The sequence below is a fragment of the Caloenas nicobarica genome, chromosome 16, assembly GCF_036013445.1.
Source record: "Caloenas nicobarica isolate bCalNic1 chromosome 16, bCalNic1.hap1, whole genome shotgun sequence".
NCBI lineage: Eukaryota > Metazoa > Chordata > Aves > Columbiformes > Columbidae > Caloenas > Caloenas nicobarica.
The window spans coordinates 4,430,016-4,453,490 of record NC_088260.1 but is presented as its reverse complement, the minus strand read 5'-3'; the positions used below and the strand labels follow the sequence as shown (position 1 = coordinate 4,453,490).

General features: G+C 37.6%; 1 protein-coding gene across 4 annotated transcripts in view; it reads left to right on the top strand.

Annotated features, from left to right (window-relative positions):
• Nucleotides 1-23,475, top strand: part of ATP2A2 (ATPase sarcoplasmic/endoplasmic reticulum Ca2+ transporting 2) — a 42,863-nt gene that overhangs the window by 6,738 nt on the left and 12,650 nt on the right. For all 4 annotated transcript variants that reach the window (XM_065646716.1, XM_065646715.1, XM_065646717.1 and 1 more), the window contains 7 exons: nt 3,389-3,493; nt 5,878-6,016; nt 15,430-15,510; nt 17,202-17,287; nt 18,243-18,707; nt 21,238-21,326; nt 22,991-23,093. In XM_065646716.1, coding sequence (XP_065502788.1) covers nt 3,389-3,493; nt 5,878-6,016; nt 15,430-15,510; nt 17,202-17,287; nt 18,243-18,707; nt 21,238-21,326; nt 22,991-23,093 — 1,068 coding nt within the window. The remainder of the gene's footprint in view (nt 1-3,388; nt 3,494-5,877; nt 6,017-15,429; nt 15,511-17,201; nt 17,288-18,242; nt 18,708-21,237; nt 21,327-22,990; nt 23,094-23,475) is intronic.

Sequence of the window (23,475 nt, the reverse complement as noted above, 5' to 3'; positions counted from 1 at the left end):
GAAAAGAGAAATCACTAAAAGCACATTTTCTGAGCAGTAGCTAGTACAACATCCAAAATATACCGAATGTTAATTCACAGTATCCTGTGAGAAGACCACTCTCTTAAAAGCAGTTCACAGTTTTACATGACCCGCTTCAATTAGTCCAGGGCTGCTTTTTGTTAGGATGAGATCTTACTCTCCCAGCTCGCTTCTAAGTTTCCATTGTCAAAATGAGAACCAAACAAAAAACCTTGTAGGTTGCTGACAACAAACTGTTTGCTTTTCCTCTGTTGGTGGTAAGTGGGTACAGCTTGCTGGGCAACAGAATTCTGTCTTGAAACTTCCATTGTTTAATTCTGTGTTTGTTACTTAGTCATAAACTGTCATCTGAGAAAACTTGCCTCTGTAACTTAACTGACAGTAAGGTATGTTTCACTTGTAGAAATGCAGAAAGCTCTAAGGACGCTTCTTCTAGCTGTTTTCATCAGTAGTCACCTCATTGTTTGCTGACTTTTGTGTTGTACCTCTGCCCCCTTTTTACAAATAACCATGAAAACTAAGTGCTATTTTTGTGTCATCGTGTATTTTTTGACTTGGTGTCCTGCAAGTCCACTCCATTAGGCTGTGATTAAAATAGGCTTCTGCAAGCCATAGCTCTAGCAGCCCTAAAGCAAATAATGCTGAATGAAAGTTGTCCTTTAAGCTGCTTACGTCAGCTGTTGATATAGGACTTATATGTCTTGCTATTAATTTCCCTTATATTTTCAGACTTGCATTTCTCTCAAGCAATTATTGTAGGTTGTGGGTTTTTGTTGTTTGTTGTGGTGTTTTTTTTTTTTTTTTCCCATGCTCTTTTAAGATTCTTAAATTCATGGTAACGTAACTTACTGAACCATACTGCCGGAACAGTACATTGGAGATCAATGACCTGGAAATTAAGCCGTTCTACATGTGAGTCTTAGAGTGATTAGGGCTGAAATACGGTGGGGCCCTTTTGAATAGTAGTCAAAGATCTCTCCTTGTAAACCTCTCCAGGGTCTTAAAAGTGTGCCAGTGGAAACTTTTTGACAAGGACTCAATGCCTTGGACAAGAATAGTCTAGTGTCTACCAGGTTTCAGCATATGATCTGTTTTTACTAAAAACACCTAGTTAAATCCTTGTATCCCTTGTTCTGCTTTCTCTTTTTTTTTTTTTTAAACTGTGTTCTTGTTTTTACTGCAGGCTACTATCAAATAATAAACCTGATCTGTTACAGCAGTATGTGTTGTGTATCACAAGTGTCCTAAAGGGAGTGTTAATATAGCTGTAGTCCACTATAGCAAAACCAAGAACTCGCAACACATTCTGTTATTTATAAATGTGTGTTTACTGAAACATTCTATAACTAGTGCTTAGATCATTCCACCATTAGTAGTTGTTAACTTTTTAGGGGAGAAATGTGTGTTGTTGACTTCCAGGATTTACTAGATTCTTAATTTTAATCTGGTCACAGATTGGTAATTTTGCAAAAAAACCAAACCAGACAAACAAAAAAACCCCACAACAGTGAAGATCTAAAACATCAGTTCTGTGCTGTCAGGATCTCTAATCTGAATTCATCTGCTCTTTTTGAAATAATGGTTTATTGAAGGAAAAGTTTCCTTGAAAACTTAGTTTTGGTTCTCCTTGACATACTTGCATTTTGCTGTCCTTGTAGCTACTTCCCTATCGTCTTAAAGTTGCAGGCTTTCTCATTGTTATTTTATGACACATGTGGTTTTAAATCATAATCTTTTCAGACTGAACATTGTGTAAAGCAGATGTTTTGTTCCAGTTAACCTTGTAGGTGCCTCCTCTGTTAAGAACATCACAAAATGATTGAATTTACTTGCTTTGTTGGGAGCAAAACGGGCTCTACAGAATTCCAATAAAGAAAGGGAGGGCAGAAACAGGCTTTTCTGATGATAGCGTGTGACCTTGTCTATGTTAAGAAAACTGGCAGTGTCCTGTTAGCCATTTCTGTAGCTCCAGTGACAGCAACAGCACCAGTGGAGAGTAAAAGCTGTCCAGGATATAAGGGGTAATGAGTATATGAAGACCATGATGTAGACTGTGCAACTGCTCTAGCGGGTCAAATGGCAGAAGCTGTTACTGAGGGTTGGAGACTAATGGTGTGGGAGGAGGGAAGAAACATCAAGATGTAGAGAGTGTAAGAGATTTTAACTAAAATCTCTTCTCCAGAGGGATGACACAGACCCTCAAAATGTTGTATTGCCAGTTGGGATGTTTCTATCTTGTTAATCATAACCTGGATCTTACATGTTTATCCTTTTGTAATAAAAAAATTGTTGTTGCATTGGATTTGCTGACAGTCTGTTTTCCTCTTGAGGCTTTCATGCTGCTGCTCTTTCTTTTTAATGTCTCGGAGTGTTTCACAATTGCAATAGCTCTGAGCGGCGTGGTGGTGGAATTATGGCGCTTGCTTTAGTAATGGTTTGCTCGCCTCTGTCTTCTAGTGATTCAGAGTGCTGTTGCCTGACTACTAGCCCTAATTATCTCAACACGTTGTTCCTATTTACTGTCACTTTCCAGGCTTCCTGTTGCTCAACATGTTGACAAAAAAGCTCTTCCTCTCTGGTCATGTTAATTTGACTTTTCTTCAGTAACTACAGAACTCTGCAGAGGCCCTAACATAATACCTGTTCAAGTCAAGTGAATGACAGAATCCTAAAATGAGTGTAATTCTAACACAAATGAATGAAAATAAAATCTATGTGGAACCTTTTATGCAAGTCCAAGGGGGTTTTTTACTTCTAAAAATCCAGTTTTAATTTGAGTTCTATCAGCTACTCAGCTTAGAATTCAACTTCAGATGTAACTATACAATTCACTTATATGCTTCAATAAGACACTGCTTGTATTTAAATAAGTAGATGCTGAAAACTTGTAAAGCTGTTTTCATTTGTGTGTCTGAGTTACCGGTAAAGAAAATTAACTTGGTTAAAATTCAGATTTTGTCAAGGTTTTAGTGCTCTAAGTAGTCCATCTAATCTATTGGCATCCTGGTTTGGCTACTAATGAAATGTTTTTTGAAACTTTTCACTGCCATAGCTGTTGTCAGAACTTCTGCTTTCATTTGTGAACCAAAAGTAGTGATATGTTTCCCAAATAAATAGCTTGCTCCTTTAAAAGAAGAGCAGCCTTGGAAATGAACTTTGTACTACCTCAGTAAAGATTTTTTTTCTCCTTTTCCATTGCGTGTTGCCAACTCATTCATAAACTGCAAAACTACACCCTGGAAGACTGAGGGGTTTCAAGGATTGCTCAATTCTAAGCAGTCGCACCTCAAGCTGAAACTTACTGGGTCTTACATTTGCAAGGTGTCTGTGTAAATCAGTAATTTAAATCATTGTGTTTCTCTTACAGGTCTTGGCCTGGTTTGAAGAAGGTGAAGAAACAATCACAGCATTTGTAGAGCCTTTTGTAATCTTACTTATATTAGTAGCCAATGCAATTGTGGGAGTGTGGCAGGTATGCAGATATTTTTACAACATCAAATGACAAATGTGGGTTGGGTTGGTTGTTTTTGTTCAAGAGGAGAGACTGTACAGTTTAGTGTCAGGTGCTTCACACAATGCAAGTAATATGTGTTGCTAACTTTAGATTCCTGAGAGTCGACATACCATAAAATTTCTGGACAGAAAGCGTTGTCTTAAAGGTAAAATGAAAGTTTCAGAAGTATTGCAGAAAAAGCCAGGTGCCTGTCAGTGTGGCTGCACACCGAACACATGAACTAAGCAATCTGGAATTAAGGCCTGAATTCAGGAAATAAATGAAATGGTGCAAAGCTAAAAAAAATTGTCAAAAATAACAGCAAAAATTAAGAGAGTGAGCCCTTTTAACAGATTAAAACATGTTAGAGAGGAGCCTACTCACTGGAGGGCAACAGAATTGGCATTCAGTGGCATTGCTATGCATCCCTGAGCTCTGTTTTGTGCTACCCCAAGTAAGCCGGCTCAGTAGTGACCCTCAAAATTCAGTTCATAGCAGTACCCAGCTTGCTGCACAACTACTGGAGCTGATATGGAGGTAAGAGGTAATGTCAATCAAGGGATGAGAGCATTTCCCCCTTAAGTGTCATTTTCTACTCAAAGCTTCACAAAGCAATTGTGCAAGAATTAATCTTTAACTTGAAACTTTGAGTTAAAATTCTGCATGTAGTAATTGTAAGTATGAAATGTAAAGCTGTCTGTATAGTTTGGGGATTTTCTTGTGTAGCTGTATACCCTGTTGTAGGAAATAATCAATTTTTTCAGACATTATGGTGTGCAGAGAATACATGTATGTGTGTATACATATATATATAGCTACATGCAGTGAACTTAACTCTGAAACAGAACTGCTGTACAGATTAAATGACTCATTGTTCAAATGGGCATGGAAAATAAGTCACAGTACATAGACTCCACCCGTAAATGTATCTGTTTCTACAGGTACTAGACGTGAGCAACCGAGTCCTTGCGTTAGCTCTGCCCTCCTCAACCTTTCCTCTCATGTGCCCCGTTCCCGAAGTGCCGTCTGCTCGTACTTCAGTGGTTGGCAAGATGGTCTGACTACTGTCACTTTAAGCAAACAGGGAACAAAAAGATAAAGCCTAACACACTGAGCTGGCTGCCCTAGCTGAATCATGTTTAATTCTTTCCTATTTCTCTTTATTGGAGGAGAGGTTCTGTTTAACCAACTTTTCTTTTGTATCTCTAAGGTTTTGCCTAATGTTAACTAATAGTTAATTCACAGAAAAATGATATCAGCGTTATTGTGCTGAGGAGCAGTATTAATTTACCTGGTGGAATATGAGGCTAGTATTAATTACAGCTTTATGGGTCTGTGCTGGTATCTCTGCACTGTGTGGCACTGAGCTGTGCCATGTAAACATTAGTCCTTCAGGGCAGTTTTGGTAATGCTGGTTTTCAGCTGCATTGTTATGTAGAAGTACCTAGTACCTCAGCCTTTGGGTTTCTGAAGATGAGGTTTCTGCTTTGATACATGCAGGAGGAAGTTTTTATTATCTGGAAAGGCTGGTATATATTTAAAGGGCAGACATTCTAAAAACTACATGTACCTTTACCATTATATATTAATCATCAAGACTACGTGATGTTTGTACTTGTCAATAGGCTGAAAAGTGGAAAAGAAGTTACTTCTACAAGAGCCAGAGAAGGAGGACAGATAAGCTGTTATCTAGGTGGCACCACGATGTTGATGCCAATCTCTGGTAGTGTTTAGCTGAGAGAACTGCACTTGAGATAGGAAAGCTGTTGTGCTGGCGTTAGTGGAAATAAAAAGGTTGTCATGTGGGGATTCATCTAAGTTCATAAACTGGTAGAGACTCTGGGAAAGTTTCTAGGCTATATGCTTTAATTTCACTTTAGTGTGACTTGATTGGCTGAAACAAAGTTAATAATGTGCTGTTTGAGCTTTGTGTTAGCTTGACCTTTGATTTCTATCAGTAAGTGAAATTCAGTAGTTAGTCCACTCCTGGCTGAGTTTAAGCTGCTCCAGCTGGTAAGGTACAGCTGAGACAAGACTAAACCCGTGAGTCTTGATTCTGCTTAGTGCTTTTGTTATGTCAAAGAGCATCCGTATGTTACACAGAACTCTTTGTGTGGCCTCTCTGTAACAAGACACAGTGGATATTCATGATGGGAAGTAAGCAACTGTCCACTAATATCTGAATTATGTTGTAATGATTTCCAGTCAACAACCTCGTAAGAGGAAGGGTTACATCATTTTGTGTATGAATAGATGTAGTTGAGTCTGCAGCATTCATATAATACTGCATTTCAAAAATCAGATCTGACATGTGTGTTTTTCCTTGAAGGCTTTTAAAATCACACGTGTTTGCTGTCTTTTAGGAAAGAAATGCTGAAAATGCTATTGAAGCTCTTAAAGAATATGAACCAGAAATGGGCAAAGTATATCGACAAGATCGAAAAAGTGTACAGAGGATTAAAGCAAGAGACATTGTCCCAGGTGATATTGTAGAAGTGGCAGGTAAGGCTCATTTATATAGTACATACATGTATTAGCGTATTTTAGTAAAATTGTTGTGGGGGCCTTGTCTTAATGATTTGAGGCCCTTGGGGGGCGTTTTCAAAGATGCCTAAGTATATGCTTTGCTTACAAACAATCTTGCTTCTGTTCATCTGTAATTACCTTAAATGTGCATTTGCACTGAGGGGATTGTTTTTCAAATTGCCACTTAGTTTAATTGGTTGGTCTAAAAGCAAAGCATCCTAATTGGAGTACAGGTTTTAACACTTGTCATGACTCTAAAATTTTATTTTCTGAAGTCTGGTTTCAGAGTGTCTTATAACTTGTCTGTTTTCTATCACAAAATACTCCCTTTGTTGCTTTTAAATGTGTGCAGTTCCCTTAGGTTCTGGAATGCAAATTTTTTTTTTTTTTAGCCACACTCCATCCTGTATCTAAGGAAAGCTAATTTTGTGTGAAGTTTTTTTCCAACTCTGGCACATGTAGCAGCAGTTCCTTCAACTTCTCTTCACAAGTGTCTTCCTCTGTTCTCTCAGCTAGTATGACTGGCATGTGACATCATTGTTTTTTCATCTTTCATAACTCTTTATTGCTTCTTTTGCCCATTGCTGTATCAGAGACCACAAATAGAGAAATAACTGTACAGAGCTTCCTATTTACCTAATGTAAGCATCTGAAGTACTGTGTCTTGTCTTAAAAGATCAGACTTTTGCATCAAGCTTTCTAATAACTTAGGGTTGCCCTAAAATATGTCTCCTTATTTGGAAGGAGTACAAAATTAAGAGTATCATATACTTCTATGTAAAACTCCTTCATTTTGGTGATGATACCACACCAATAACTTTTTCTCTAAACTGGACTTGTCAGTGTCTTTAATGTTTCTAATTCCTTCCCGGATAAAACTAGATGGTTCTTGTTAAGTGTCAGGCATAATCGCATATTTATATTTTGTAGGTCATTATCAACTATTAACAGAGTGATTTTTATTTTATTTTTTTTTCTCCTTTGGGAACAATTTAGGGAGTACATTAAACATCTCCACTAGTGTCACTTTGCTTTTTGAGGTGGTAGCGGTCTCAGGAGGAGATAAATATACAACCTTAAACTTGACTCTCCTCCGATATTAATTAGCAGACAGAAGAGAGTCTGCACTCAAAATGAAGTTGGTGTTGGCTGTCTGCCCAGCTTTCATTCCTTGAGAAGATTTAATGTTTGCTGAGCTCTGTTTCAAACCTTGGTTTCGTGCATAGGATGATTCAGCTACAGCAGCTGTGGCTGGGGTAATTGAGAGTGAGGGTGAATCTCATGAAGGCTCAAGCCAGTTTCCCCTTAGCATCTGTTGGGGAAGAGCAAGTAGAATTACAGAGTGCTAATAGCTGAAATAAAGGGTGAATTATGATACCTTGTCACTTTGCTGGTGCGACTCACTATTTCTGCACTGTACAGTCAAATCTGTGAGTTCTGCAATGAGACTTTGTTTAAGCAGCTGAGGTTTTCTGCATCCTTTTGAGGCAAACAGAACTGTATAAATTACATATTCTGCAGTAGATGTCTAGTCCAGATCTTCATCATATTTTTAAATACCAGCAATAGAATGGTAGTTTTGGAAGCAGTTTATATCATGGGAATATATTGGTGTTGTGGTTTTTGGTACTTTAAAGCAGTGTTAGTAGAGTTGCAAGTTGATGACTCTGTATTTGGTACTCATTTGGGCTATCTCACTAATGAAGTATGCTGGATTTTGCTGCTCTGCCAGGTGTCGAGAGCACAGAAAATTTTCCGCTTGATTCTTTGCTATTTTGGAAGAGGTAGAGATTGCATTTTCATCTTGCAGAAAAAGACAAAGCTAAAGTTCTATATGAAATACCAGGAGGATGTGTGGGCTTTTACTTACCTTGCTGTATATTGCGATTGATTTTATTGATACTGACTTGTGCCTTGAGACATCTCTTTAAAAGGCTTGTATCTGAAGGAAAGAAATGAATTGGAAATAGACTGCTGACTAGTATACCTGTAACACTAGACTGTCTTTAACAAACACAGTATCCTGTTTTTCATAGAGTTACTATTGCATTATTTTAAAATCTGCTTGTAGAATAGTGTCTGATAGTCCAACACACATAGAACTGTTTTGGTTTTTTTTAAAAATTGGAAACTTAAAAAGCTAGTATGCTCATGCAGAGAAACAAAATTTATCTAGCTTCTATGCTGTCCTTTAAGGTAGGTGGTCTTAGCTTGTTGACAGACTGTAGAAGCTCATGCTGGTTAAAATACTCAGTTAAACTGGTGGATCAAACAGTGCCAAGCTAGTCTTAATCACTTATCATATTTTTCTTATATTAGCAAATAAAATCAACTGCAGCTTCAAGTGAAGTTAACTAAACAAATGTTAAGGGTAAGTCATGTGGATGTTTAATACAGAAATAAGTGCATCAGTGTAATATGATACTAAAACAATAAATTCTAACTTGTAGATAGACAATGATGAAATTTTAATTGTAATCAAACTCGGAAAAGCTACTGAGCAAGTAGAGAAGAGCTGTACGCTGTGTACCAGTGTTGGTGTCAAGACCTGGAGGTGAGAGAGACTGTGTGCATGCCTGTGCCTCAAGCGCAAGAGTCCTGCGATGGCCTTTGACACGGTGTTTGCAAAAAGATGCCCATGTAGGGAAGTGACAGAGCACTTCATACTGGGATACATATCTGGGTATGGAATTCTGGGCAAAGTGCCAATGACATTTGTGTGTCCAGGCAAATATCTTTCAACCAAGTGGCAGAAATAACCAGGTGATAGGTTTCTTCCCTATGCTGGTATCTAATTTTGAACAACTTTCTACAGGTTTTCCATTACAAAATAATTGTATTTAATGCTAAAGCGGCTTTGTTAATTTGAAGTAACTATATGTGAGTTTGACAGAGAAATAACTTTGCAGGAATTGGTAGATTGGTATTGCAGTTTGGGGGAAGTGGGAGAAGATATTTGCTTCTTTACATTGGAAGAGTTCCCTTAGAATAAGTCTCAGTGAACCATTTCCAAAATAATTTGGTGTTTTCAGTAGTTTTGAACCCATTGAAGATAACCTGGTTGGCTTAGTGTAACCCAAAGACAGCACAATAATGATTTATACTATTACTTTTTATTCTGACTTCTTAGGCTGTTTGCAGTGTTTAATTGCATTCATTACATAGACTATTCAGTCTGGCTCATGGCCTTCTGAAATAAAACTCCTGGAAGCTATTTTCTTTAATTGATCTGTCAACACAGGAAACAGATGCTGGTTTATTTGACTTGAAGTAATAAGGGGAAACTGCAGGTCTGCATTGTCACCTTGCAGTAAATACGGAGTAATCTGAATCAAATTATCCCTCAGGTGGTAGATAACCGGCTGTCTGGCCTGTCTCTTGGGGATCGATGAGCATATAGGTACTGCAGAACACTTGATAAGCAGTTACCAAGTAGCTAACAAATTCAGTGTAAATCCTACACTAAAATTTTGCTGGTGTACTAGCAAACACTATTCCATGAATTTTTTAACTCTGTATGTTAGGAAGACTTTCTTCCATGTCCACTTCAGCAGAGATGGTGGAAAACATACTGTACAATCAACAGGAACTCTTTGGACTGAAGTTGGGATTATGGATTTGGGATGTATGCCTTAAATTTGCTTGCAGACCTCTGGTGGGCATAGTTCTCAGAACTGTAGTGCATAAGGGTTACTAAGCTACACTGTTTGTTTCGTGGAATTGATGAACTGAAAAAAAATCCAGATGCTGTCCTCAAATGGCTTTTCAGTTTGTCTGTCTTAAAATGGATTATCACGCTGCTAGAATAGCTTGAGTTTACTGGAGGATGCACTCTAATCTAGTAAGGTAGCCACTAGTTACAAATTTAAAGTTGTCCTTTGTTTTAGTCGAGTTTTTGTTCACCTTGGTTAAAGTAAAACTTTAAAAAGAGAAACTTAAAACAGCATGGCCTTGGTTAACCTTTGTATGAAGTCCAGGCTGACAAATTGGGATAGACTGGTTGCAAATCACTTATTTTTGAAGAAGCACATTTGGGAACAGAAATGAGCTTTGTTCACTGCCGTTGTATTTTCCTGTCTAAAATGTTCTATTTTAGATACAGCATGTCTGACTTTCTGTAATGCAATAAATGAATGTTCATGAGTTGCGATCTGTAAGTGACCAAACGGGAGGCACAGTGGTTCCTCTTTTCCCTGAAGTGCTGAATGATGGTTCTTGTCATTGTCATTATATCTGTTAAGTATTCAACAGCTTAAAAATACAGAGTTCCCAGAAGCTGCTGCTTATTAGATTAGTGTATATTCCAGAAGACTTAGTTTTATGTTTTTACCTGGTGTAAAGTATGCAAGAACTACTTTCCAAGGGTTTTAATTCAAACTGCAGAGCACTTTAAGACTCTTCCTAAAGAATAGATGTCTTATAATTAAGGAAAGATAAATTTTTGGGTGAAGAAGATTGTGAAGGAAGATTCATAAGGTAAATTACATCAAACTCCAGTGTTGCTGTGAAGAGCGACAGGTTTTCCCTGACAATATAAGCAACAAACACTTATGTTGCAGATCTTGCTCTAAAATGTCTGGTCCTTGTGCCCATGTTACTTTTCTAGTAACTAGAATTGATTTTCAGACTCAATGCTAGAGATGCAGGTTTACGTATTTTTGGAGAAGTATTGGGATTGGGAAAAAATAATGCAAAGGATGGTGTAAGACTTAAATCCAGAATGGTGGCCTGTTGGAGGCTGGCCTCAAAGCAGACTGCTGAGAGCATCTCTTGATAGAGCAAGAAGTCTTATGTACTGTTTAAAACAGTATCTCATTTTTTTCTCAATACAAGTCTCAGCTCCAACCTTAAAATATTTTGCTCCCAGAAAGCTAAGCTTTTTCTGTCGTCTTGGTTTTCATTGATAAGAATGCAATATGTGTGTTTTGTTTGACATTTTTTAACTCTGCCTGTAAGAGTTCTTAGGATAATGACATTTCTGCATACACTGCACAGTAGGCTTGGTGGATATTTTCTGTCTGTCCAGAATGCAGAATGGCATATTATAGAGACTGCTGTTTCACGAATGTTGTCTCATCTGTAGCATGCATCATAAATGCAAAGAATCAATGTATTCAAATGTGGTGTTCTGTTACCTTGGGAGGAAAAGCCAGTACTGTTTTACTGCTATGATAAAACTGAGTGGACCAGTGCTATTGTAATCTTGTTGGAAAATAAATCTTGGAGTAGAAACTCAGACTTGAAAGACATTTCATAGTCACTTTTCTAATTTTGACAATTTGATGCTCTTGACCTTCTATGAAAGCATAGATGGACTCAATCTTCCTGTTTTGTAGCACTTCTGGTTTTTGGTAACACGTTATTATACCCTGTTCAGGAAGTGTTAAATACTTAAAACCTGTTACTACGGAAGAAAAATTAGGTTTCCGATGGTCTGGGGAAACCAAACACAATAGGAAAGACTGGATTGTATGCATGCAAGGGGGGGAAGAGGAGCTAAGCTGGCCTTGTGTTAAGGGAGTTTAATGTAAAAACCAATTGTGCTGCAACAGCTGTACTTCTAAATATAAGCAGTCCATTCTGCTCAGATGTAAGGTTTAAGTATTGTTGTCCCCCAGCAGAAACTTGCCTAAAAAAGTGTTACAAAATTGGACAACAATGACAGAGTAGTTAGAGCTGTAATAATCTTGGTTGCAAAAGTTCAGTTTGAACACCAACCAGCTGATAGCAGATACAGGTCGACAGTACCTTTGGTTAATGATAAACATAAATAAGAAAGTGTTAGGTACATCTTGTATATGAAGAACCATTCTGACTTATACAGGAAAAAATTATTCCATTTACTGTGATCACTTAGATGGGCTTTTTGTGAACTAATCCCTTTCTTTGCGAAGAAGAGGTATTGTTCCTGTAAGACTTATATTAACATAAAAAGGAAGCAAAACTTTTTGCTTTTTATGATGTACCTATCTGTAAACCTCCTCTTAGCAAGTCTTCTGTTGTGGGAGGGATCAGAGGCAGTTAGCAGAGCCGATAAGGGTGTTCAAAGTACACATTTAAAGTAGTTTTCTGTAAGGGACTCTTGTATATCATAGTGGCTTTTGGAGGGTAAAGTTAATATTGTTTCCTGAGCCTACTGTCACCAACAATTTTGATGAGAAAATCTAGAATATCATTTGACACTTGGAAGGTAACTATGGTGCTGTTGCATTTTAAAGTTCTTTGTTGATACCCAGATGTAGCTGAAAATACAACAGGGTCTGAAATCCACACAGCTTTGTTTGGGTTTTTTTTCCCCCCAGCTTCATTGTTCATAGAACGTGTGCCCCATTGCTTCTGCCCATTGTCCTGACACCAGAGGCTGGTCCAGCCTGCACCATGTTAATATTGCACTTTAAATTCATATCTATCAAGGACTGGAAACTAAGTTGTCTGGTTTGGTATAGACTAGTGCACAGTTAAATTTTTTTTTTTTTTTACCCCCTTACATGGGACAGGTTATTTTTAGATTCCTTTATTGTGTGCTGAAGTTCAGTACTAAAATTCTAAACCAGTATTCTGTGCATGAATAAAAGGGTTCTATAAATAAAGCTATAATGATTCGAAGCAAATCCTGCTCTCACTCTTCCAAGAAGCAGCCAATTTTATAGTTAGAAGGGCTTTTTTAATCAGTAGTTAAGTATTTGGTTGAACTATGCTTAAAGAAAATGTATCTGGGAAGTTTTGAAAGCAGCTTACTTGATTTCTTCAGAGCTATTGTAGAACTCAAGTGACTAGGATTTAAAACTTCATTTAAAATAATGGATGAAACACTTCTGGAACTGCCTTGTTATTTTAAACATAAAACTACAGGATTATATCCATTTAGCCTGTAGCAGCTCTGTATGAAGCAATGCAAATACGCATTCACCTTCTAATTTCTTCTATTTCAAGCCTTAGGTAATAACTTCTCCTGGTTCTGTGTGCTGAAATGTAATTGAATTTTAAAAGCCCCTCCCAACAACAACAACAACAAACCCCCACTTTCTTTCCAGTGTTAGAGTATATGGAATAAAAAGCCTTCTGCTTATGAGATCTGTACTAGACTGCTCACTAAAAGTTTCTCATGGGTTCCTATGTATCATAGGATGGTTTCTTATCTGTATTCAGTTATGGCTCATTCAGGCAATTGCTAATGACAGTAGCTTTCATGGCGATACTGATGCTCTAATATCAGTAATCTACTAGAGCAGGGGTCTCTCCTAGTACTTGTGAATATTATGAGCTTGAACAACTTAGAGCTGTTGAGAAGAAGGCTGGAAAACCACTTGTAAAGTTTGCCATATGTTCCTTCCAGGTGCCTGAATGTTTTAAGATTATTTTTTTAATAGCTTCTTTTTTTGTATTATGGAGTGATTAACTCTTTAACAGTGTGGCAGATGTGGTGACGTATTTGAGTTGGCTGTAGTTTTCCAGCTGCTCTAAGTACTTTGGAAATGTTTATGCAGATCAACAGGCGTTACACCACATTGCACCGAGGTATTCGCCTGTTCTGTGATATCTGAATACCAGCTGCTACTGTATGTCTGCATATAAAGCTCCTCGCGACATCAGGAGAGCATATTGAATAGTTTTGCCATTTTTGGCTTAGGTCACCGTTTGTCTAATGCTATTTTCTCTTGCTGCTCAAGGGCATTGTGGCTTAAATTAGTTTTCACATGCTGTAATGACACAAAAATGGGGTTTGTGGCTATTTATTGGAGCTCTTTGTATACATATGCTTATGAAAACACACGTCTAAGTCTACAAGCAAAACTGCGTAATCTTTTGCTGATATTAATGGTTGGGGTTTCTTTGACCTTACAAAAAGTCACATGGTGCAAGTTTGCTTAGTGTTTGAAGTAGCACTTAATTCCCCTCTTTAACATTTTCCATAGTGTTCCTGTGTGAGTGGTTGTATGTTCTAAGGCTGTAACACCGCCGCCGAGTTTTTCTTGGTATTATTTGTTAATGTGCATTATTACTGTTAGTTGCATAAGCAGTTCCTGCAGGAATTGCAGCTTGTTTTAATTTTACTGCAGGGACACAGAGTCCATCTACTGAGATGATCAGCTCTTCTGAGCTAGCTAATCTTCCTCCTTTGTTTCTTTGCATTATTTTGTAATAAAAGGGAAGCTGACACTTGAATACTTGCAGTGCTAAATTACATTAGGAATGTTTGATTATATGCATTCATCGGTAATATTGACATGCAGAATGTAGAAACCACCCATGTGAGTCAGAAATGTGACTCTCATTAATATGCTTTAGCAGCTTAATTTGCGTGCAGCCATTTATTTGCAGTAGTCACAAAATGGTGGAGCTTTAATTCTTTTCTTAAAAACTCAGAGAAGCTAGATAAGAGTAAGTATTATAGGATGGTGCAATAATTATTTCTGGGATGATATGAGGTGCTGGAGCTAAACTGGCCACACAGTTCTGGTAACTGACTTGTTACTCTCTGCCGACTTTACGAGGGTGCTGTTAACTTCTTGTCTCATGTACTACTTTGGTATCTCAAACACTTTTGGGTGCCTCAAACACTTGCTAGTGGAATTTTTTTCTTTGTTTGTGCAAATTAAAAATACAGGGTGTTTCCAAAAGATGGACCTAATTTCAGTACTGCTTTGAAATTGGGTCCATCTTTTGGAAACACCCTCCATATATGACAAGATAAACGCAGCATAGAGCTCTGCAAAAAATTTAACTGGGATATGGATTGTTATGTTTAATAGAGTAGTGTTACTGAAAAGTAAAGCTAGTGCATGATCTGAAATTACCTTCCAACTTTGAAACATCTGGCAGCGTTCAAAGTATAACATTAAAAGAGCAGATTTGCAGAAGCATGTTATTCTCGCAAGTGGTGCCAAAGAAAAGGAAAGTACAACTTCTTTTAGTTTCTAAATAAATAAATGTGGATAACATTCTGATCTTTGGAGAGCAGAGAACTGACTTTGAGCAGAGAGAAAACAACCAGAAGACTTTCCAGGGCCAGTCCTTCTGAAAAGGAAACTTGATTCACCTTGGCTACAGTTGTTTATAAATATGTATTCTGAAATTGATATCCTTCTCTCGAATGTTTTCTCTTTACTTTCAAGTGGTATTAATGTGATTGAAAATCACTGGATTGTTTTTCTAATTTCTTTCTTCGAGGTTAGGTAGGGGATGAGATCTTGATGGCAAATCTAAATTGCCGAAGTATGTTGGATAATAGTGTTGCAAACCACAAAAGCAGTAATAACCTCTTAGTAATCTTCGTCATCTGAACAGTTACTGGAAAATGGTTTTCCTGGCTGATAGAGTTAATAGTATGCTTGGTTAGAAATCTCTCAAATAACAGAATTCTAACTGTCTTGTTCATTTCTTTGTAGTTGGAGACAAGGTTCCTGCTGATATAAGAATTACTTCTATCAAATCTACAACTCTAAGAGTAGACCAGTCAATCCTCACAGGTATACTTTCTATGAATTGTTGATAATTTTGTGTATAATTGAGAGTGCCCTTTCACCGTCTGTTTAGAGTAATCCATTAGAAACAAGCCTGTTGCTGTTCAAGTACTGTATTGCATTCAAGTGCAGTAAATTTCTGATCTAGTGACTTAACATCATTGGCTTTACATGTTCAATTTAGTGGGATGACCATTCTTACTGAGACCCCCTCCTAAGACACACCCTAGTAACTTGTGGGGAAACTAAAAGACTTCTTATTCTAGTTCATGCAGTGTTCTAGGTTTGAATATCTTGGCACTGCTCAAATATGAAAGTGTGGAAATCTTACTGAATATCTTCTGTAACAGTTTCTCTCACGAGAGAGAACAACTTCTGAAATACAGGCAGTTTTTAAACGGCTGTTACTGAAGACTACACTACAGCCTTATTTGCTGAAAATCTGTGCATGCACATTCATGTGTTTTCTGGTACTGGCTCTGGAGTGCAGGAGCTATATTTAGAGCACTTTTCAGATTTGTTGAAAACAAAACAAAGTAGCAGTACTTCTGAATATAGGAAAGAAGCTAGGAATCAACCAAGCGTGCTATAACAGTTTTCTTTCAGCTGGAACATGAAGATCTGTCTGCCTGTTTTGGTAGCATACATTAATGTTAACTAGCCTGGAATTTAAAACCAGTAATGTACTCCTAAGAAACCTATTTTTGATCCTCAAATCTGTCTTGAAACAGGCCCCAAAGTTTGTCAGTACAGATCCTGAATAGCGCAGAACTGATCAAGCTTACTTATGTTTAGCATAAGAAAATGTAGGCACTCCATGTTTATCAAGCTATCAGAACTGAAATAAGTAGAAGAAATCCACTGGAAGTCTATATAAAGGGAGTAATTCCTTGCCTTTTTTTTAAGGAAAACCTTTTCTGTGTTTAGCTTGACTCTCCTAACTAATAAAGTAGGACCGAAGTCCAAGATGCTACTTAACAAAGCTTTTAAAAGTAGGAGGCTTTGGCTCCCTTGAGTCTACAAAAAGTAGTGTGCTCTTTGCTTCAGTCACTGAGTTACTACCTTGTGAAATCTGATGTAGTAATTAACATCCGTTTTTACAAAAATAAATTTCTTTATACCTATGTGACATGTTTCTAGAAATTGATGTATTTAAGGTTTTTATGGAAGGGTTCTCTGAAGATTTCCAACTAAAGGAGTTAAGTAACAGATGGCTGCATGGCATCTAACTTTTTTTAAGGTCTGCCTGTATAACTGTGGTGTATACCATCACATATGTATACCTGTGGTAACATCTAATTATTTAAATGAGAACATACCACTTCCACGGCACAGAGAACAGAAATGCTCATTACTGCATGAGAAGCACCCAAAATACATAATTCATGCAGTAGATCTTGCTACATTAAAAGGACGAGTGGAGTACCAGCTGCTTACTTTTCTTGTTCCTTAAAAGATATGTGTGCTTCGTTAATTCTAACTGTATAAAATGTTTACTTAAATCCTTTCCTATTTTCATGAAAAGCCAGGCATTCAGTATTTTTTTGTTGGCTGAAATATATCCTGTTTCACTTAAGCAATTAAATCATTTGACATCTTAAAAAAACGTTAGGACCTGAGGATTATAACTTTTTTTGGTTCCTTACAGGACTCAAGACGATACATGTAAAATCTCAAGACTATTCTCTTTATTTCAGGTGAATCTGTGTCTGTTATTAAGCACACTGACCCTGTGCCTGATCCTCGTGCTGTAAACCAAGACAAGAAGAACATGCTTTTTTCTGTGAGTTACTTGTTTTGAAATTTTCAAAAATGTCATAAAATAAGAACTGTTATAAAATAACACTGAAACTGATAAAAATGTGTGGAATTTCAGGTCCTCATCCAAAAGCTGTGTGACTGCTTTGCTGTATTGTCTATCCACATCTGTATGCATGTCTCCATGTACATCAAACTGAATTAAAAATTGGAAGTAACATTTATTAAAAGCTGTCCTCAAGGAAGGTGCTTGTTGAAACCAGTTTATATGAGGAAACTGATTTCTTTGTCTTTCACAATAAAGTCTCCAAGACTGGAGCACAGACACTTTTACAGTGCTTCTACACTACTTTTCTAAAATAATAGTTCTTCAGACTAAATGCCCACACAAATTGTGGTATACTGCGGGTAAAATTGAGAATTAGCTTTCTATATAGGAATGAAATTACTTCTTCAAGTGTGTTCAAAGGAAGCACTGAATGCCTTTCAGATAACGAAATAACAATTCTGTTATTGTTGGTAGGCTGCTGTGGAAAATCTAACTGTTCTTTCTTGTGTTAAGTATGTTCACACAGCTCCACAGAACACATCTATTACTCATAGTAAATACCATTAAATCTGGAAAAATACAATCCTAATTAAAAAACAAACAAAAAAAAACCACCAAAAAAACCAAGCCACTTAAGATTCCAGTTGAAATACATACTGCTTACTCAGCAGCTGCATGTGACTATGCTGCTTATAGCAGATCAATACTGATTTATTTGAGCCTGTTCCATAAGCAGAAGTTCTACACTGGAGTGTTCTATTACAGATACTGGGGGAGTATCATTCTCTTCATGTTTTTCCACATCCTAGCTGAAACATAGTCTGGGCTTGTATGAGGTGCGTTTTGTTAAATTCAAAACAAAACCAAAAACCACCACCAAAACATGTTTATGGATTGACTACAACTCTTCCCTTTTCTTTATTTGCACAAGGGTACTAATATTGCTGCTGGTAAAGCTATGGGAGTGGTTATTGCAACAGGAGTAAACACAGAAATTGGCAAAATTCGTGATGAGATGGTGGCTACTGAGCAAGAGAGGACCCCGCTGCAACAGAAACTGGATGAGTTCGGAGAGCAGCTGTCTAAAGTCATCTCTCTTATCTGCATCGCTGTTTGGATAATAAACATCGGTCACTTCAATGATCCGGTTCATGGTGGCTCTTGGATTCGAGGTGCTATCTATTACTTTAAAATTGCTGTTGCTCTTGCTGTTGCTGCTATTCCGGAGGGTCTGCCGGCTGTCATTACCACCTGCTTGGCTCTTGGAACCCGGAGAATGGCCAAGAAGAATGCTATTGTTAGAAGTCTTCCCTCTGTGGAAACCTTGGGCTGTACCTCAGTTATTTGTTCTGACAAGACTGGTACTCTGACCACAAATCAGATGTCAGTCTGCAGGGTATGTTGAATTAGCTTCTTCTATTTTTCTTTTCCTCCTCAGCTGCTCTGAATAGTTAGAATTGCTTGAATTCTTTTGATCACAGTCTTTTGGTTCTCATATCATCAAAATCTTGTTTTATTTTCCCAAGATAAGCTTCCACTTTTAATTCAGTTTTCCACTATGTAGTGTTTAAGGCTTTCATCTCTTCCCTTATTTAGTCATGGCCAAAAATATCTGTAGCTGCACTTGATGGGAGAGAAGGTTGTTTGCAAGCAGCTTCCCATTGACTTGTCTGCAAGCCATTCAGTCTACTGGTAATTATTTAGTGTGATTTCTCCCCTGTTTCAGAAAGGTAGGATAGTTACGCTGTAGAAGCTGGATATGTGTAAGTGCGAAACACTGGCCTCTAATTCAGCAAGATGCAAGGGTAGAGAAACTTAGCGATGAGGGGAAAAAAAAGGAAACAAGGTAGATTTACTAGAGTAACTTGGATGGTCTAAGGTATTTCCACCACTGCATGGTTCCACCGTTATTTGGTGATCTTATCTTCAGTAGCTCTTATTGGTCTGGTGGTCGCTGTAGTGTTTTCAATGTGCAATATTGTGTGACTGATCTGGCAGATTGGAGGTACAGTTGACCCTGTCACCAGCGTTGCCAGGGTTGTCTTCAATTTGTGGCATATTTTTAGGTGAGCGTAAGTTATGCACCCCACCTCCCTTTCCCCCCAATATTCTTTCTAGCGTTGATTAATTTGGGACTTTTAGTCACGTAACATAACACGTCTTCAGCTGCCAGTTCTCTGTGCTTCCCGTATACCTGGTATTCTGTGTAGGAATTTTATGGAGAAAACATTAAGTTCTTCTGTTTAATAGTTGTAGATGTTCAGTAGCATAGCAACTCTGACACCAAATGTTCAGAGTCATTACATTGGCTTAGAATTCCGAATGTGTAAATGTTGAGCGCTACACACTAGTATTTTTTGGCAAAAGTTTGTAAGCCTTAAGCACTTTATTCTCATGTGATTGATGGATTTTTCTTTCTAATTGGTGGTTGACTTGTTCTACTTCCTTAAGTATTGTAGTATTTATACCTAAGAGACACAAAGCAGCTGCTCATCAGTATTCCAGAGGAGGTTACTTGCAGTAGAGTTGCATAACTGCCCTAGTCTTTGCAGGGATTTTTTTCATCATGCAGATGCCAAAAGCAGAAGGCTTCCTGGTTAACTCATCATTTAAGTTGTGTTTATTTAAAATCTCAAAATGCTTTAGTCCTTACATTTAGAGGACTAAATGTTTTAGATCTTGTGCAGTACAACTTACTTGGTTCCTTGTTAACCTCTGACAGCTACAGAATAACTTTAATTGCGAGATTTTGCAAAACACAGCAAAATCCTAATACCTGTAAACAATACGCTTATTCTTGTTTCACTCTAAGCAGAGAGGTGGCTTAGCTTTTTAAGAAGTCTGGTTTACAACAGTAATTCCATTTGCAGTTTTAGTTTCCATGTTAAGTAGTAACTTGGGAGCGTCCAAAGGAAAGTGTTTCAGTCAGAAACGATACTGCTTTAGGAGGAGACTTGAGGGATTATATTAATGTCCTCCTGTGGTATCTCCCTCTGAGAATGCTCTTACTCTGCTTTGTGGACTTTTAATTTATCAGCTTGTCTAGCTTTTCGATTTTTAAAATCGCTTTGAAGATTATAGCGTCTCCAGACACTGATGCATATCAATTGAGGAATAACTAATAGGCCATAGTTTGTGTAGGTGCTTTCCTAAAACGTAAGGCAGCACAATGAGGGGAAATTAAGACATTGCTAAAACGTGATATGACAAAATGGCTTATACTAACCAAAGGGTAAGAAGTTCCATTAAGATAAACTATCAGTGAGAAATTTTCTTCCCTACTACCACTCCAGCAAGTCATGGTAAGAGTATGACAACTTCAAGCACTATGGTTTTAACCTCCATCTTCCAAGATTTGGTTCTGCCTCCGGCTCTGCTAGAAAGGAAATGGAAACAAAGGAAAGACTGAGATGCAGGTGTCTCGTGGGGTGCAACTGCATCCTTCAAATTGTTGTCATTATTTGAAAATAATGTTTCAGCCTGTGCTAGTAGGGCAGTGGAGCTGTCTGAATAGTTCTAAACTACCAGTGTACTGGATGGCAAAGGGATTTATAACTGGAAAACTAGGACAGGAAACAGTTTTCGCAAGTCTGGATCTTAGGAAGAGCTTGGGTATAGTCAGGATTGTCAAGCGGATGAAGTTAAGTGTACATAGTTTGTTTTTCAACTCTTTGATAGATTTGTGCCACGATTCAATTTTCAAATGAGATTCGTTAAGCAGAAGTGCTGTTTTCTGTACTTTGTGCTTCAGCATAAGGACCTGTTCAAACATATGTGGGATCAAAGTTCAGAGTATTCTATCCAGTTTTGTTTAGTTTGTTTATTCAACCTGAACTTGCCTCTTATACCTGCTTGCTTAAGGCCTGTTTACATCTCTTGCATTAATTACTGTTCAAAGGTAGTAACACTTCTAACTCTAATTTCAGATGTTTATCCTGGAGAGAATAGAAGGAGATAGCTGTTCTCTGAATGAATTTACTGTAACTGGCTCAACATATGCTCCCATGGGAGAAGTGTAAGTGTTTCGTTGAGGTTAAATATTTGTCTGTTTATGCATTGACTGTTACTTTAGGCTTGAAAAGTGACGCATGTAATATTCGATAGTGATAATAAATGAAAGCTCAACCAGTGAGAATGCAAACTGAAGGGCTGGGGTGAGAAGTAATTAACAGTAAAAGGAAGTTAAATTCTAGACAAGTAAACCATAATGACACTTACTTAATACAGTCTCCAATATTGCAGTGTTCCTTTGATAACCTAAAAATGAATTAGGGGTAGGCTGAGAGGATTTATTGTACTAAAATCTTACTGGACTAAGATTAGGTATCTCAATGCTTCAAAGTGAGTGATCACTTCGGTTTTACTTGCCGAATAGAATTCTACTATGCATGAAGTCGAATGAAGATTCAGTTATTGTGATCATCTCAACCTTGTGGAGTTTCCCATGTGTGCCTTTGGCTCCATGCAATCCTCACCACTCTCTATTTAATTTTCGTAGCAGTTAAGACCACAGTGTTCTCAGCAGCTGGAGGTCTTAATTCCCCAATTCTCTTTTGTTTCAAAGCTAATTGCTATCAAAAGCTTATACTTTCATTTCAGGAGATGGCATTTACTGAGGCAAGGTGACATTCTAGATCTTGTAAGGCATCCGACTAGTATGCTTTAGCTAGTCTCACAAGAGCTCTAGATAAACAAAATAATAAAATATAGTGTGGTGACAGATGTTAAGTATAAGAAGACAGTCATCAATATATGTTAATGTTCTATTTTTACTTGCTGGAATTGGGGAAATGTGAATAAGCATGTTAATCGTGCTGCATTCACGTACATAAAGAACATTCTGTGAAAGGGAAATTACCACAGAAAGGCTGTTATTGCAGCATAAGGAAACAAATAGCTGAGTTCTCAAACCTTGAGGGCTGATTTATTTTGGCATCTATGGATGGCTTTTTTTAAAATCGGGGACTTTAATGTGACTGACTTCACTTTGGGTTGTAAACTCGCACTGAAAAAATAAAGTCTGAGGACCCTAAGAGGCAGTTGGGCCCATTGCTCTGCCCCAAGGCAGGACCTGCTCTAGATACGAACGTTCCTGACGGATGTTTCCTTGTACTCTAACTCCAGATAATGTTGTCTTCCACAGCTCTATAGGCAGCCTACTCTGTCTCATAACCTTTAAGCATTTTTGCGATATATCGATAATTTTTTACTTTACTCTTAAAGGATTTGATGCAACTTTCCCCTGAGATGCATTCAGAATTTAAAATTATAAATAAGGAAACTAATGATAATTACTGAGAACTGCAGCAGAAGCTAGCAGATTGCATTTGACCTTCAAGTTAATGCAGCTTTAGCTAATTGAGCTTGAAACTTAAAAAAAAAAAGTGCTTTATCCAGAACTGTATGACTGTCAGTGGAAGAAATAAGGTTTTGTCATTCAGATAGTGATTTCATTGATAATCATGTAATTTTGTTCATGACTCTCTGATCTAAACTTCAGAACTCACCTTTATCAAACCTGCTTTTCTCAACAACTTCTGGTTCTGCAGTTGGGAGTCCGTAACTAATAACATTGTACTAAATGGAAATATAGTAACGGGATTGATGAAAGAAGGGGAAAGGTGAGATGCTGATGCTAAATAACTAACTTAAATCTCCCACCTTTCTTCCTTTGGAAAGGCATAAAGATGACAAACTTATTAAATGTAGCCAGTATGATGGCCTTGTGGAACTTGCAACGATCTGTGCACTCTGTAATGATTCCTCTTTGGATTACAATGAAGTAAGTACATGTTCTGCAACAGAGGAAAGTGTGAGAATGAGATAAATGTCTATGTAATACCTTTCAGTGGTAAATCCCTGGACTAGAAAGTCAAGGAGGAGAGTGTTTAGGTCTTCTGAAGTGTTCATTCTGGGAATGACTTGTTTGTTGAACACTGAGAAAATTAAACCTGGGCAGCAAGTGTAATCTGGAACTTGGAAATCTCTTGGTGTGCAGAGAGCACTGCTGCTCTCTTGCTTTGCCTTGCCTTTGTAGGGTAGCTCCATCTCATAATGACTTAAATACTTGATGATAAAGTGCCAACATCTTTTTCTGCTGGCCTTGGGAGTAAAGGCTTGAAGTTTCCTACAAATCATACTCTTGAAAGATGCTTTTTAAAAAT